Genomic DNA, 17,262 nt, shown 5'->3' on the forward strand with positions numbered 1-17,262 from the left:
CCCAACCATAAAATTATTTTTGTTGCTACTTCATAACTGTAATTTTGCTACTGTTATGAATTGTCATGTAAATACCTGATATGCAGGATGTATTTTCAGGGGTCGCGACCCACAGGTTGAGAACCACTGGCTTAGGGACGGGGGGAAAAAGGACTTACTTTGAAAGCTCCATCTCCATGCTGCATAGGAGCTTTCTTCATCCTACTTGTTTGACATGGCAACCCAACGCTTGAGCGACACCAGGAAAGGTCAGCGGCCAGGAGAGAAGGCGAAGAGACCCTTGAATTAAGGGAAATAACTCTGTTCCACCCAACAGAGGGCAACAGAGGGAGATCCAGGCATGGGAACCCTAAGTGATCTGGACACTGGTGGCCCCAGAGCGTATAGGACAGTGATGGTGAACCTTTTGAGCTCGGCGTGTCAGCATTTTGAAAAACCCTAACTTAACTCTGGTGCCGTGTCACATATAGAAATTTTTTGATATTTGCAACCATAGTAAAACAAAGATTTATATTTTTGATATTTATTTTATATATTTAAATGCCATTTAACAAAGAAAAATCAACCAAAAAAATGAGTTCGCGTGTCACCTCTGACACGTGTGTCATAGGTTCACCATCACTGGGCTAGGTCATAGGGCAGTAATGTGAGTCAAGGCCTAACGGCGTGAATGTACAAAGCTGGGCACAAGAGTGAGAAGCAGACTTTAGGAGAAGAGCGTGCACTCCTGAATGCTCAGCCTTGACCTGCTGCTGAGTGCCAGGCCCTGCTCAGACCAGTTACTTTCAGTAACACATGTAAATGGGTTCTCTGTAAATCAGGTCATGTTAAATGTGCTGGAGGCATTAGAAAGGGATGAAAATGTGCCCATGTCGGTGCTGCACACACATGTGTGTCAGAAAAGTGTTGGACTGAAATCTGTAGAAAACCCTGTTACCTTTATGCATGGGACATACTTACACTAGAAAATTATGTATGGTTTATCAGACATTCAAATTTAACAGGGTGTTCTGTGTTTTTATTTGCTAAATCTGGCCACTATAGGAGGGAGGTCGGCATAGAAAGCAGGCCTGACCCTATCCCTACCCCTACCCACAGAGCTTATTCTCCCTGGTTGTGAAACTACTGTCTTCAAAAGCAATAAGTACATGTGTTCAAATAACCTGGAGGCCTCTTTTCAGACGAGAAGATTCTTCTTGGTCCTCCTTGCATGAGATTCACCACCCTCACCTATCCTTCAGGTGGGTGGGGGTAGAAAACACTGCTGTGCATTTGGACTTGCTATGAAGATTCCACATTTTAGATGAGGGTTAGGCCAGGTTTAAAAATCTCACTAGACCATTTACTAGCTGTGTGACCTTGCTTAGGTCTCTATTTCCCATCTGTAAAATTGGCATATTATTGTGAGTTTACTTGGCATGCTGCTTAGCATGTAGATAATCAATGTCGTTGTTATATAATGATACTTTCTTAAAATGTACTATATTAGTTGCTTACATACTACTTAGCATCTATTAGAGTTGATTGTGTGTTCTCTGCTTTGGCTTTTTTGTTAAAAAAGAAAAAATTATTGAGAGCTGTACTGGGAGAATCCTTATGTCACAGAATACTATCAGCCTGTCTTCTGCTGTTCTTTTTAGGTGTTCACCCGAGAATGCATGAGCCACTATCTAAGAGTGTTTAACTTCCTTTGGCGGGCCAAGCGGATGGAATATATCCTCACTGACATACGGAAGGGGCATATGTGTAACGCGAAGCTCCTGAGAAATATGCCAGGTAACCCCCATCAGAAGGCAGTCAGGTGAACTGTGCGTCCCACCTGGTGCGTGCATACCAGCAACTTCACCCTCTGTGTTGTGTCCAGCAGTTTAGCAAAAATGAAAGTTGTTTTAAAAGTAATTGAACTGAAAAGTGCTTCATTATTGTGCTTTTGGATTGGGCTTTTGTGATAAGATTCACTTGTAATACTGCTTATCTTGACCTCAGTGCAAATCAGAAAAACAACAACATTGAGTCAAGTTAGATTTTTTTTAGACCATGAAATTTATTTTAGAATCACATTTGTTTTTCACTGTAGTATTCATATGTGTACTTTAATTTAAAAATAATTACTTTTAAGGAAGGAACGTTGTTTAATAAATCACTGGCTCATTTAACATTCACTTAGTGTTTTAATTAAAATCTATTTGTATATTGCCTTGATGTTTTGTTTTGGTTCATAAACCAGAAGATGGACATATTTTATAATATTTTGCAATTAAAAGCTATAATAAAAATTCTCATGTCAGATAGTCAAAGTTTATTTTAATGTTATAAATATTGAATGATTTCAATTATGAATAATTTTGAAATCTTTATATTGAATTTGAACAAAGCCTTTGAGAAAATATTTCAACAAGTATGTCTTTAAAGAAGAAATAAGCTATTATATTCTTAATTTTTTAATTGGTAAAAGTAATTATTTAAAAAGAAGCAGTTGTTTAAAGGAAGGCGGACGTGACCTCTGCTTGCTATTTAGGTCAAGGCTGGTCCTTGAGCCAGCTCCAAAGCTCCAGGATAATGGCACCCCAGAAGCCTGGGGTCTAGAGAGCACCTGTCCACGTGCTGACATATGGAATAGACAGTTTTTACTGAGTGTCCGTGTTTTCTCTGTTGCCAGCAGGTCTTTTCCAATGGATCATGATATTCCTGCTCTTGGCCTCGCTTCCTCTGGACTCATTTTATAGAAAATTAATCATAGGGATCCTCTGAAATAGCTGAGAAGGAAGTGAGGGGGACATTTTCTTTTAAATGCTGTAATGGTTGTTCACAGTAAATATTGCCTTCAGCAGCCACTTTCTAGTAAATGTGGAGTGACTGGCACGTGGGTGCCTCTTGAAAGGAGACAGAAGGAAGAATCAGTTGAGGAGAGAACCTCGCGCTGTCTCCCGGCTCTGCATCTCAGGAGCCTCTCTCGTGGTGTGTCACAGGATTACTCATGTATTCCCTGGGTGTGCACTTGCCAGTTACTCAGTTTACCTGCAGTGCTCCTTCTCTGCGTTCTTTTTAATACTGTTGAGTAGAGCGGTTCTTAGCTGTCACTTCTCTGTGCCAGCATCTTTCTTGTCTGATTTAGATCAATCCCAGGTGAAGCAAATACTTTGTCATTGTATCACTCTTCTCCTTTCAAAATAAGCATTAGTATTATGTTTAGTCCTGGGAAATCTAAGCTCTATAACAATTTTAAATATTAGCTGGTTCTGATACATTTTTCTGATTTGAATATCAGCTTAGCAATGTCTGTATAAATTTGCTTTTCTCTTGTATTGAGTAATCAGCTATGAGTTTTGTTTTCTTTCCAAGATAACTAATACATTTGTTTGATCAGTTTTCTATGTATGGGAAAAATATATTTTATCTTTTATAAAATCAATAACTTTAATTTTACTTGATCTTATTATGTATAGTTTAGTTTCAGCTTCTTTCACTAATCCCTTTTCCTTAATAAAACTTCTAGCTGGGCCAGGGTGACTCAGTTTGGTTGAGCATTGTCCTGTGCACGAAAAGGTTGCTGGTTCAATTCCTGGTCAGGGCACATACCTGGGTTGCGGGTTTGATCCCCAGTTGGGGAGTATACAGAAGGCAACTGATCGATGTTTCTCTCATATGTGATGTTTCTCTCCCCCACTCTAACTCCTCTTCCTCCTATCTAAAAATCAGTAAAAACATATCCTTAGGTGAGGATTAAGAAAAAAAACTTCTAATATATTTTTAATAGTATAATATTTTCTTTTTAGTTGAATGTGTAGTCCTTTTATTTAATCTTTTTCCCCCACTAATATAAATAATGCCATAAGCTTTTATTTTGGGGGCGGGGGTGTATATTTATATAAGCCTCTGAATATTTCTTTAGAATAGATAAATTGGAAATGGAGAATTGGGAGGTTAACAGGTATGAATTTTAGTTTTACTTTATACCTGCTAATACTTAGTGTTTCTATTTTAACTTTATTGGTACGTATTGTCTATTTACATTCAGGAAAGTTACAATTAATTTACTTCCCCATAAGCACAGCTCTCCCTGCTTGAAAGTTGTCTGCATTGCTATTTTTGTGGCTAACATTGGATTATTATACTCAAACAAATTATCAGTTTGATAGGTGAAAATGGAAGTTCATTTTAATTTTAAAAATGCCTTTAAAATTATTGATCGGTGTCAACACTTCTTTTTCTCCTCCCCTCCCCTTCCCATTCCCCTTCCCGTCCCCCTTCTCCTCTTTCTCTTGTCATTTGTGTTTCTTGAGGGAAATTGTGTGGTTTTTTACCTTGTTTCTGTTGGGGTGTAATGTTCTTACCTTTAGTTTATAAGGAAGTGTTTTAAAGTTGTTAGTGGCCAGGCAAGTTAATGCACAGAAATCAGCCAGGTAATTAGGCTTGTTAATGCAGCAAATTTAGGAATGTCCTGCCAACCATAAATCTGAGGCAAAAATATAAAAAGATTCTATAAAGTATTTCTGTAAACATCCTTTGGAATTCTACATGTATGCACAGTGTATGTAGGTGGTTTGATCATATGTATAGTATCAGTAATCATCACTCTAGGAATCATTTTAATAATGTTCATCAACATAAATGGGTTGGAGTAAATAGTTACCCTTGAAAATGATGTGCTTAGGACAAGCATTTTTGATAATGTTCTACCCAGATATTTATACCCATTTTATGTATTTGCCATTCAACTGAACAAAAAATAGTTGTTGATACTAAAATAGTTTAAAGATTTTTTTCCAGTGGTATGGAATTTTGTTTTTGGTTATATTCAGTTAATCTAAAAAGTATCTCTATTAATGGCAACTAAACTTGTATTTCAAATAACATTTAACAAAATGAAGTAGACAAATGTAGGTAAGTAAGTTTATATTCTTTCTCAGCCTTCTATATTGGGAGGGAGTAAATGGAGGATCCCTTTCCCAAAAGAGTGGTATTAAAATAATCTCTTTTTGTGGTCTTTATTAAAAATAAAATTGCACATGGTAGGGGCGAGAGAGGTGGTCAACTCCCTTATAGGTGACATGTTGCCATGGAAGTGTTATGGCATTTTGTTAGTTTAATTGACAGCTATTTTTCTTTCTTGGTAGTTAATATAATAATGACGCATTTTACACTTGACAGTGTTCCAGACTGAGTGAAATAGCTTAAAGATGAACGGACATTTTCTCTTTAAAAGTTTATTTTTGTCTCACTTTTGTATGTTTGGATGAGTAAGTAGTCCTGACTAATGATGCATTCATTCATAAGAAGTTCTCTCTGCTGGACGTTAAGCCGAGTGCTTGGTTTGTTAGCACAGATGCTGGGCTACATTGTCCAGATCAGTCCCCACAACACCAGCATCGGGCTGTGTTCTCAGACTGTGACCTCAGGCTGATTTTCTCATCTCCTGCCTCACTTTCCTCATTTGGGTTATCAGGATTAAATCTGTGTAAAGTACATAGGCCAGCGCTGCCTCCAGCGAGCACCCTGTGTACAGTTGTTGCAACGTGCCTGATGATACAGTGGACAGATGATGTCTGCAGGAGGACCTTAACAAGGATTAGAGATACTGAATATAAGAGCTGTGGAGAATCCTGGGTCTTACCAAGTCCTTTGAGTCCTTAGCCTTGAGAAATAAATCAGATGGGTAATTTGATGAAGTCACTTTTTAAAATATGGTAGCATCTAATCTAATAAAAGGCAAATATGCAAATTGACCGTACCTTCGCTACGCCTTAAGCCACACCCACCAGCCAAAATCAGAGTGACTATATGCAAATTAACCCAACCAAGATGGCAGCCGGCAGCCACGGAGCTGAAGCGAGCAGGAGGCTTGGTTGCTCCAGTGATGGAGGAAGCCAAGCCTCCCAGCCGGCTCTGAGCTCCACTGAAGGCAACAAAGTTTCAATTATAGAAGGTAAATAAACCCCAGAATTAAAAAAAAGAAAAAAAAAGGAGAGGCTGGGAGCTTCCATCGCCGGGGGGCTTGGCCAGCCTGAAAATGGCCCTCAGCCCCTCACCCAGGCTGGCCAGGCAACCCAGTGGGGACCCCCACCCTGAAGGTGCTGTGACCAGCTGAAAACAGCCATCAGCCCCTCACCCAGGCTGGCCAGGCACCCCAGCGGGACTCCCACCCTGATCGGGGACACGCTTCAGGGCAAACAAGCCAGCCCCCACCCGTGCACCAGGCCTCTATCCTATATAATAAAAGGGTAATATGCAAACTGACCCTAATAGCAGAAGACTGGGAATGACTGGTCACTATGACACACACTGACCACCAGGGGGCAGACGCTCAATGCAGAAGCTGCCCCCTGGTGATCAGTGTGCTCCCACAGGGGGAGCTCTGCTCAGCCACAAGCCAGGCTGATGGCTACCAGTACAGCGGTGGTGGTGGGAGCCTCTCCCGCCTCCTCAGCAGCGCTAAGGAAGTCCGACTGCAGCTTAGGCCTGGCTCCCCGCTGGCAAGTGGACATCCCCCGAGGGCTCCCGGGCTGCCAGAGTGATGTCTGACTGCCAGCTTAGGCCCAATTCCCCAGGGAGCAGGCCTAAACCAGCAAGTGGTCATCCCCCAAGGGGTCCCAGATTGCGAGAGGTCAGAGGCCAGGCTGAGGGACCCCCCTGAGTGCACAAATTTTTGTGCACTGGGCCTCTAGTCTATTATAAATATAGGTTGGAGGAGGTGATTATGAAATTGTGAAGAAAATGACTTAGGGTATTTTAAAACAAGAAACATAATTTTTAACAACACTCAACTCTGTTTATGGTGCATCTCCACGTGAGCAGGTGCTTCTCACTGAAGATGCCAAAACCATATGGTCAAGTCCTTTATCTTTTAAGAGCCATTTGTGTTTTTTAATCGAAGTTGAAGTTCTTTCAACAACCTTTAGAGGGCAGTAAAGAATTACAAATGAATCTAATACTTACCTCTTAAACTAGAGAATGATCATTAAGGATTTTGTTTATACTACTGTCTACTGTTAGTTAGCCTAGTGGGAGATATATTGTATTTATTGGACTCAGTGCAAATGTTGCTTTGTTTTTGGGAATCTTAGAATTATATAGTTCTTTGTGGGTCAGCTATAAAAACACAAGTACTTATATTTTAACCTTGTTTTAAATGTATTTTCAAGTTGCTGGGTAAAGAGATTCAAGGGGTGTTTCAGGTGTGAGTTGTTAAATTGTAAGTTTTAGGAATTAAGGGACCAAATTATGCATTTTGAATTTAATCTTATGAATAGGGTTCAGAGTCAGTGAGAAATTTTGAAATACAGCATATATAGTGTTTGACTGATTACTCACATGGGAAAGAGAAAGAATTGTAGTCTGCAGGGATTTTAGACTTTTATTATGTGGACTTTTTTTTAATCAGATTTCTTTTTAGCAGGCAGTATCCTGAGAGCAGCAGCCATAGGTCTACTCATTCTCAGAGGTTTTCTTTTAAGAGAGTGCCATTAAGATGCATTTTAGACACAAGAAAAGGTGATTTTTCAAGAAAGAAAACATATTATTTGGTAGTACTTTAAGACTATAAAAGAAAAGAACACATATTTTAACATTGTTGTTAAATTTGCCTTGGTCATGGAAACCTTTGAAAAGGATATGAGTTTAAATAGTCATCTGTTTAAATAGAAGAATACAGACTATCTGCTTTAATTTTGAGGATCTAAGTCCCTCATTCAGTCAGTAATAGTGAGGGCCTACTTTGTGCCCCTCTCCTTGGTATCCAGTGACGGATATGACAAACAAGGTACCTGTGGTCACAAGGTGCTTGTGGTCATCACGTTTATTGCCCCTTAGGGCCAGATGCACACTTAAACAAGAGCTTACAATACACTGTGATAAGTTGTTTGACATGGAAAGACCAGATGCTATAGGAATACAAAAAGACACTTGCGCACAAAAACTGGTTGCTGAAGAGTTTTGTTTGTTTAAAGGGCAGTTTTAAATGTTGATGGGAAGAAGGAAGTAGAGGTTAATGCATCCTAGAGTGAAAGACAGAGGACATTTAGGGCACAGGTGGGGCTGGGTTAGCTTTGGAGCTGTGCTGCTGCCACATGAGTGTGTGGGCTCCGTGGCCAGTGGTGAGGGCGGTTCCCACCTGGTGGCTGCTTTTCCACATGACCTAGGAGGGGGAGTGGAGAGAAGGAGGTGGATCAAAGCATTCAGGATTGAGAGGGCTAAACAGCTGCTTTAGAGTAAGGGAAAATAATGGATTTCTCCACACCATGGAGTAGCTGAGCTCGGATGCCATGAATTTGGGGTTGATACCAACATTACATGGTGATTGTTTTTGTAAATGTTTTTGTTTTATGGTCATTCAGTTGCATTTTCATTTCCAAATGTGAGTGACATTAAAGATTCTAGAAGATTAATCAGTAGTGGAGAAATTGAACACTCAAGTAAATCAGAGATTATCAACAGAATTAATGAGTTAATCACTACAGGTCTACTTATCAAACTGTCTTAATGCCAGAAAAATTATTTCTGGTTTGCCAAGGAGCTCAAAAATGAAATGTGAAAATTTTAGCAAAAATGTGCCACCTACTATGAAAAACCAATGCATTAAATATCTAAGTACTGCAGGTTTGATTGTCAGTGTGACTCCAGTGAAAAAAAACTCCAGAGGAGACCCCAAGAAATACAGACTAAAAGAAACAATAAAGACTTGAGCTTTCCTGGAATTGAGCTCTTTTTATTATGCATAGAAAATTGATTTGGAGCTAGATGGTGAAAAGTAGCCACGAAAAAAATATTTTATGCTTCTGTAGTAAATAAAGGGTCGCCCAGAGATAGCAGTGAGAGTAATCTAGTTAATACTTTCATAAGAAATCTACAGGAGTATATGAAGAAACTACAGCTTTGTCAGTGATGTTAAACTTTCTCTGGGAGAAAAATGTCAATGCAGATAAGCGTAAACTACAGTATTCACAAGGCTGGAAAACAAGTTGATGGCGTTCACTGTGAATACATGCAAAGCAGTGCATTTTAGGAAATATTCATTTAGGAAATGGAGGGTAGATTCAGAGACATTGGATATCACAATGAGACCTGAGTGTCATTATGTTTGATTTGTGAAGACATTACTCAATTTGTTTCCCTGTGAAAAAGTCCACCAGAATTCTGTGATAAAATGAAGAGCATTAAAAAAAAACCTTCCATAAATGATATCTAGATTTATATAACTTTGTGTCACTAAAAAGAAATCACACCCTAGAAAGGTCTTGCTGACCAGTATGTGCTGTGCACGCCTGCACAAATGTTGCATGTTTACATATAGCAGACAGTGTTCCAGGTAAGGCTGCCTGGCTCCAGGGGGGAAGATCCAGTCTGTCATCCCAGCTCAGGGTTAAAACCCAAAATGGAAATGGTAGTCACCATTGAAATGGCAGTAAATGGTAGTTACTTCTCTAGAAGCTTACTTAAACCGTAATACGGATGAATACCACTTAAAACAGCATTTTATTATGCTCTTTACATTGAAAAGTAATTTTGGTTAAATAGGCTATGAGTATTAGACTAGAAATCTTAGCCCCACTTGATAGTTTCAGTGAAAAATAAAGTACATTCTTCATTCTCGCTTACAAATGAAATGTGAAGCTTATACCCTGTTCTTTAGAAGAATATTTGCCATATTCACGAGTACAGATTCCTAATGGTGTGGAAGAGATTAGGTGTATTTGGAGCACGTGCTGATCTTCTGAGGTGGCTGTGCTATTTCTTCACTGGCCAAATAGTACATGTTAGACCAGGCCAGCAAAACCCCCAGTGCCACTTAATTCTGGAGTATTTTGTAAAAGTATATATTCTGACTGTTATTTTTTTCACACCTGTTTATATATTTTACTTCCACATTATTGTCTGAAGAAGGGACAAAAATGATTTTTCAAATAACTGCATACAGCAACAAATTATTTATCCAGGGAGCTGATTAAAGGTATTTGGAGTTATAACAGTATGTCAAGTCTGACCCCTATTTAAATCTCTATGTAGTCCGTCCTCTGAGGGCCCCATCTCTGATTGAATCCTCATGTACAATAGTGCCCCATCATACTTGGGTAGTTTTTGAGAAAAAATTAAAAATGCAAGCAGAGAACGTCTGCTCCGTGGTGACCTTCAAGCCTTTTGATGGTTTTATAATCTCATAAAGAATAGAAGCAGGGTCGGCTCCCTCCAAGGTTCATTTTTCTCTCAGGTGACAAGGTCACATTCGGGTCCTTAAGGAAATGTCACTTTTGTCTCCAAATAGCTAGGGAATAGTAACTGTTTCATGCACAGTAGGGAGATTAATTATAAAGAAGCCATAAAATTGAGCTTGCATTTATTCAAGATACTGCATTATTATAAGATAAAAATTTTTATTCAGTTTTCAAATACAATTATTTTGTTTTATGCCATTCTTTATTAGCTCCTTATATTCTGTAAAGTAATATAGTGCTACTTGAATAGATAGCTAAATCCTTTTTTTAGCTTGAATGGCACAGAAATTGATTATGAAAGGGTTGTTTCTTTTTTAACGGGTGAGGAGTTAAAGCTAATGATTTTTTTTTTTTTTAAGATATATTGTAGATACACAGTAGGGAGAGCATGGGGTTGATTTTCAGTGCTTTTTCCTGTGGTCTCTAACATCAGTCCTCTTGACTCTTGCAGAGTTCTCTGGCGTGCTGCATCACTGTCACATTCTGGCATCTGAGATGGTCCATTTCATTCACCAGATGCAGTATTACATTACATTTGAGGTACATTTGAGTCATTCCTTGATTTTAGTTTAAATAAGTCATGTCTTATGACTTTGCATGGTGTTATTTGTGGAAGATACTATACTAGGAAGAACACAGTCTTACCCTAAGTTTCATATCATTTCCTAGGTGCTTGAATGTTCTTGGGATGAACTTTGGAACAAAGTGCAGCAGGCCCAAGATTTGGACCACATCATTGCAGCCCACGAGGTGTTCTTGGATACCATCATTTCCCGGTGTCTGCTGGACACCGACTCCCGAGTAAGACTGATGTGTGGTTTAGAAACAAGAAACAGAAAAGATCATAATCTCCTTTTCTTGAGTTCCTGTCTAATGGAGAATCTTAGTTGCCTGATGCCCACAGTAGTGATTAAGACAGTCTTATTAACAGTTAAATGTTCACAGCGCACTGTTTGTAAATACAATTGGAACAATAGTGCTGAAACAAGCATGTGCTCTAAAGTGGATGTGAAGATGGCAAAGAATGGGATAATGTCCATTCATTTCCTAGGTGTAATAATATCCTCTTGTGGTTGTTCAAAAGAGAAAAACTAATCATGAGTGATGGCTTTGATGTGTGGAGGGATAATATCTGAACAAAGTAAACCCAGCAAGGCATGTGAAAACAAAACAAACAATAACCTGTCTGAAAGTCCAGAAGAATGGTGTGAGAAAACGCAGGGCCCTCCAGGCTCCATGCTCATTTTCTTTTTTTAAAATATATTTTTATTGATTTCTGAGAGGAAGGGAGAGGGCGAGAGAGATAGAAACAACAATGATGAGAGAGAATCATTGGCTGCCTCCTGCATGCCTCACACTAGGGTTTGAGCCCGCAACCCGAGCATGTGCCCTTGCCCAGAATCGAACCCAGGACCCTTCAGTCCGCAGTCCAGCATTCTATCCACTGAGCCAAACCAGCTAGGGCAAGTGATTGTTAAATTTTAACACACAATTTTTTCTCCTTGACTATTGAAATTATCTTTTTCCTCCTCAAATTATTAATGGTTTTTTAAAAAATCTGAGATGGCCAAGGATAGAGTTGATTCTCTTTAGTTGTGGTACATGGTGCCGTCAGTCCAGGAAAGAGCTCTCATGTTCGTTAGGTTCCCCTGACCCTTTCACACCATTGGCGCCCGTGTCAATGTGTTTGCTATATAACCTTGTGCATATATATATGTACATATAATTTTGCATGGACATAGTGTTTATTTACATAAATGATTTTGTGCTGTAGGTCTCATTCTGTCTCTTCTTCCATGCTCCGTGCTGCCTTAGGAGAAAGAATAACTAAATTATGGTAGCTGTATACTGAAGACCACTACATCGCGGGCAGTGAGCTAGGGAAATGTTCTGTGGCCTTGATACGTTTCAACACATTTAGAGTCCCGTCCACCCCCAATGGGCAACCACCTTTTCATTCCTAGTATAAAATATGATACCATTTTTTATAAAAACCTTGCTGAATTGAAAAATATATATTTTATTAAGAATTTCCTTTCTTATAGTCTTGGTGTGTGGTTTTGCTATGAATCACCAAATCAAAAAAACAAAAACCCTTGAAGTACTTTCCATTCCTTTCCTTTCTGAACTGTAGAATAGTCCAGCTCCTAACTCAACCACTTACTAGTAGTTTTGACACTTGGGGTAGCGCTTCAAGTTTGTAAGGTTTTTGTGGGAATGGAGGTAATTTGCATAGAGAGCTTGGGGTATGTCATACTGGTGTTGCTATGATGATATAGAACTACTATGGGATTTTTCCAGGACCTGGTATAGTGCTGCTACATAGTAGGTGTTCAGTAAATGTTTGATAATGAATGAATGAACAACTAATGAGCATTTTGAGAATGTGAGTTGGTGCCTTGTTTTATAGTATCTTATTACTAATTATCAATATTTTATTTGGAAAACTTAGTGTGTTGGGGCTGTATTCATAAAAAAAAAATGTCATCTCTTTAGGCACTTTTAAACCAGCTTAGAGCCGTGTTTGATCAAATCATTGAACTTCAGAATACTCAGGATGCGATATACAGAGCTGCCCTGGAAGAGCTGCAGAGACGGTTACAGTTTGAAGAGAAAAAGAAGCAGCGTGAAGCTGAGGTATGGTTTTTATACTAGTGGATTTATTAGTTTAGATAATGAACGTATTGCCATTATAATAACAAATAAAACAAATAGTTTTCATGCTGAAATGTTCCTAAAGCTGAGACTGTGCTCACATCCACATTTGGAGTCCTGAGGAAGAGCTGTTTTAAAGGGAGAGGTCACCATCACTACCATCATGCTTTAAGAAATAAAGGTGACAGTTTTCACAAGAATCACAAATTTCTTGCCACTTTTCATTAGTAAGTGTCGAGATGCTGATATCTATATATTGCTGCCGTCTCAGAGTGGTACCCGACTCTGCATTGCTTTCTGTTTGAAGCTGTGAATTCATATATACTTATGGGAACCAAATTTCTACACATATGGTTATTTTCAGTGACCTCACTAAAGTATTTTGTGTCCTCCATGACCTTGAATTATTAAGATTTATTGATCAACTTTGTTTATAAGATTTTTTGTATTTGACATAATTTGTATAATCTTTTACTTTTTAAAGATGCTTATTCTTGGGTTGGTGACAGAGAATTATTTCGGTTAATATGTCTTGATTAGTTTTATTTTGAGTATTTGTTGCCTTAAAATTAGTGATAGAGGATCATGTTTACCTTGAAAATTTTACAACTTAGAGCAAAAATTATTTCTTCTGGATATTTTAGAAACAGAGTAGTTGCTTCATTGTTTTTTGCCAGGTGTGGTTGTCTGTGATTATGAAATGTCAGCGTTTATATGCACTGAGAAGCACGCCTAGATACCAGACAGACTGAAGTTCAACCCCAACCCCAACTCACGGGCTCTGTGCCTTGTGGTGACTTGACTGACTTCTCTAAGACATAGCTTCCTTTTTGTAAAATAGGAGTGAGTTACTTATTTACACGTGGTAATAATATGTCAATTATTTAGTATTTAATAGTTATTCAGTAAATGCTAGCCACTACTGTGATGTTTAAAACTGCCCAGATGCTCCAGAGAATTTGCTCTTCTGGAAAATTACTGAACTATGTAAATCTACAAAAACCAGTCTTTAGGATTTTCATACTCTGATAATAGGATGGCTGCCAGTTGTGTGGGGAGTGACGATTCTCTCTCCAGACTGTTAACCATCAGTGCTGGAGTAGAACAAGATCTACATAATAAATAGTCATCTGTTTAAATAGAAGAATACAGACTATCTGCTTTAATTTTGAGGATCTAAGTTCCTCATTCAGTCAGTAATAGTGAGGGCCTACTTTGTGCCCCTCTCCTGTCACGACCCACAGGTTGAGAACCGCTGGTCTAAGAGGTGCCAGTCTTTGACCCATCTGGTTCCACTTTTATGTATACCATCTGCATTAAAAATATATGCAAAGTGATGGAAAGATACAAGGCTGTTTATTACAGTATTGTTAGTAATAGCAAAAGACTTGTTTGTGACAAATTATCTAAATTGTTACATGTTCTAAAGTATAATACTGTAGTTATTTAAAACAATGAGGGAATTCTGTATTTGCTCATATGTATTGATGTATTTCCAAGGTACATTATTAATTGGGGATAAAGTAAGCTAGAGAATAATTTGGCATCAGAAAATTATCATAGAAGTTTTTAGTAGTACAGAGGGACGTAGAAAGCACCCCCCGGCCCCACTCCTGACATTTCTTCTCAGCCCTACACTAACAATATCTTCCATCCAGATTTCAATTTAATTTGGTACTTCTGACTCTTCAGGGTCAGTGGGGAGTGACAGCAGCAGAGGAAGAGGAGGAGAACAAGAGGATTCAAGAATTTCAAGAGTCTATACCAAAAATGTGTTCCCAGCTGCGAATATTGACACATTTCTACCAGGTACAGATTAGAGCAGTGATGGCGAACCTATGACATGCATGTCAGAGGTGACACACGAACTCATTTTTTTGGTTGATTTTTCTTTGTTAAATGGCATTTAAGTATATAAAATAAATATCAGAAATATAAATCTTTGTTTTACTATGGTTGCAAATATCAAAAAATTTCTGTATGTGACACGGCACCAGAGTTAAGTTAGGGTTTTTCAAAATGCTGACACGCCGAGCTCAAAAGGTTCGCCATCACTGTATTAGAGTAACAAAATGCTGTCCAAATCACATTGCTCATTTTCTGTAATGGACAGTTGGCTGTCAAAATGATTAGAAAGGAATTATTTCAATCAATGTAGTGGTGAGTAGCACCCACAGTGGTTCCCAACCTTGGCTGTGACCTGTGGTGCAGCCAGGTCTGAGAACCCCTGCCTGGGTGGTTCTAGTGTTATCAGTGTCGGGGGAAGGAGCGGGTGGCTGCTCTGGGAAGACCAGCGTGCATCTCTGCAGCTCAGACCTGGAGGGAAGTGCACAGGGAGGTACTTCAGGATCGTAAGTGCAAGGAGCTGCCGGGCAGCCAGGGGGCTGAGCTCAGGGAGAACAGGTCTGAAGTTGCTGATGAGGGAAGCTGGTCCACAGAGTCCATATTTCTATTTTGTGGGTTTGGTTTCTAATTTCATCTGTTTCTCAGTGTGATTTTCATGTTGAAAATACAGAGGAAAAGGTTTTCATGAAGAATTTTTTCATTTGGTTGCTAATAACTAATTAGAAAGGCAAATCAAACTTTTAAAAATTACGTTTTTGTGAGCTACGATAGTCATGTGGTTCAAAACTTAAATGAAGCACCACCACATTGTGCCATAGGCATATCGTGTGCTTCCTGCGATCTTCATAGCTTTGAGTTTTGTATTTTTCTGGAGTATATCTAAGGGGGAAGTGTGTCCCTTTTGCAAGTGCTCTTACTCTGACATTAGCCTACTATTGCATTTTGTTGGAAGCATGTTTCGTAAGTGGTAGTAATGACCGGTTTATGTTCATACAGACATTTTTGTTGGATAGTGTTTTGATAATTAAATGCTTTCTTTACCCAGTGTGTTGTACATATAGTATGTATTCATGGTTCTTAAAAATGGATTCCTAATTATTCTACACAAAGAGATTCGTGCAATAGGCCTTCCCTTCTCCTGGCTGCCGGCACCGGTTTTCCTCCGGCACCCGGGACCCAGGCCTTCGCTCCTGCTGGAGCCACCTTCTGTCCTCCGTCTTCGTGGCTCCGGCTCACCTTCAGTCTTCGCTCCGCCGCTTGGAGCCTACGTATGCAAATTAACTGCCATCTTTGTTGCACCCTCTCGCAATCTGGGACCCCTCGGGATGTCAGAGAGCCGGTTTCAGCCCGATTCCGCAGGCTAGGCCAAGGGACCCCACTGGTGCATAAATTCGTGCACTGGGCCTCTAGTTTTTTAATTATATATTTTTAAAAATACTTTTTTATTGATTTTAGAGGTAGGAAGGGAGAAGGAGAAAGGGAAACATCAATGATGAGAGAGAATTAGTGATTGGCTGCCTCCTACATGCTCCCTACTGGCAATCGAGCCACAACCCGGGCATATATCCTGACATCCTGACAGGGAATCAAACCATGATCTCCTGGTTCATAGGTCGACACTCAACCACTAAGCCACACCAGCTGGACAGACGTTTTTATATTTTTAGCAGTATAATCCCTTAAGAACTTTCTTGTAAGTCTTCAGTCATCTAAAAAGACAAAGTGATATTCACACACATGCACACTATATGCTTGTTCAAATATAAAATTACTTTGCATAATATATATGAGTCTCCACACATAGAGCTCTCCAGAAGCAAGGAGAGGGAAAGTGGCAGCTGTTAGAGTTTAGGAAGGATTGACAAGTATGGGGGTGTTTCAGTGACTTTTTCTCTGCAGACAAGCACTTTCCCAAACCTGAAAGTATGGAGACAAAACAGCACATACCTTGATAAATAAATGTCTGCTAGCTGTGCCACAGGTTGTGCAACTTGATGGGTGGAGTTTGTACTTATAACTCCTTCAACCCTAGTAGAAGCAGTGGGTCAGTTTGTTGTAGTTAAGTCTGAGTAAACTCTGACATACATTGTCTTTACTGATCCGCCTTGGAAAGGAGGTGATACAGCCACATTCTGCCCTACCCTTTAGGATGGAACCCTAAAAATATGGTTGAGAGCATGTATCCATTTTTTATATTCTCAATTTGTTTTCTCAGCAATTGTGATTAAATGCTCTTACTAGTATAACTCATATGAAAGATGAAAAGTTTAACACTAAGTTTTTAAGGTAAAAAGAATAGGATGTTTTAACATCATTTGCTTTGCTCTTTTGATTGTTCTTGTAGAACTTGGGGCAAAATGGAAAAATCTATTGGTTAGTTCTTTTAGATAAAATTTATTGGTTGCTAATTTGTATTTGTAAAATGGACATCTCTTCCTAATGTGGGTTCCATTAGGTGGGTAAACCGCAAGGTTCTGGAGCAGTTCCCATTACTCAGGACACTTGCCATCGTGGTGTTTATGTTTGGAAGGAAAAACTAACCCCATGTGGGAAT

The 17,262-nt window shown here is 39.2% G+C and overlaps 1 protein-coding gene across 3 annotated transcripts in view; it reads left to right on the forward strand.

Moving 5' to 3' along the window:
* The window catches only part of TUBGCP3 (tubulin, gamma complex associated protein 3), an 87,536-nt gene that overhangs the window by 69,090 nt on the left and 1,184 nt on the right, over window positions 1-17,262 (forward strand). For all 3 annotated transcript variants that reach the window (XM_005884450.2, XM_005884448.2, XM_005884449.2), the window contains exons 17-21: window positions 1,641-1,776; window positions 10,660-10,748; window positions 10,878-11,009; window positions 12,705-12,845; window positions 14,556-14,672. In XM_005884450.2, the coding sequence (XP_005884512.1) occupies window positions 1,641-1,776; window positions 10,660-10,748; window positions 10,878-11,009; window positions 12,705-12,845; window positions 14,556-14,672 (615 nt within the window). The remainder of the gene's footprint in view (window positions 1-1,640; window positions 1,777-10,659; window positions 10,749-10,877; window positions 11,010-12,704; window positions 12,846-14,555; window positions 14,673-17,262) is intronic.

This window comes from Myotis brandtii, unplaced genomic scaffold, assembly GCF_000412655.1.
Source record: "Myotis brandtii unplaced genomic scaffold, ASM41265v1 scaffold83, whole genome shotgun sequence".
Lineage (NCBI taxonomy): Eukaryota > Metazoa > Chordata > Mammalia > Chiroptera > Vespertilionidae > Myotis > Myotis brandtii.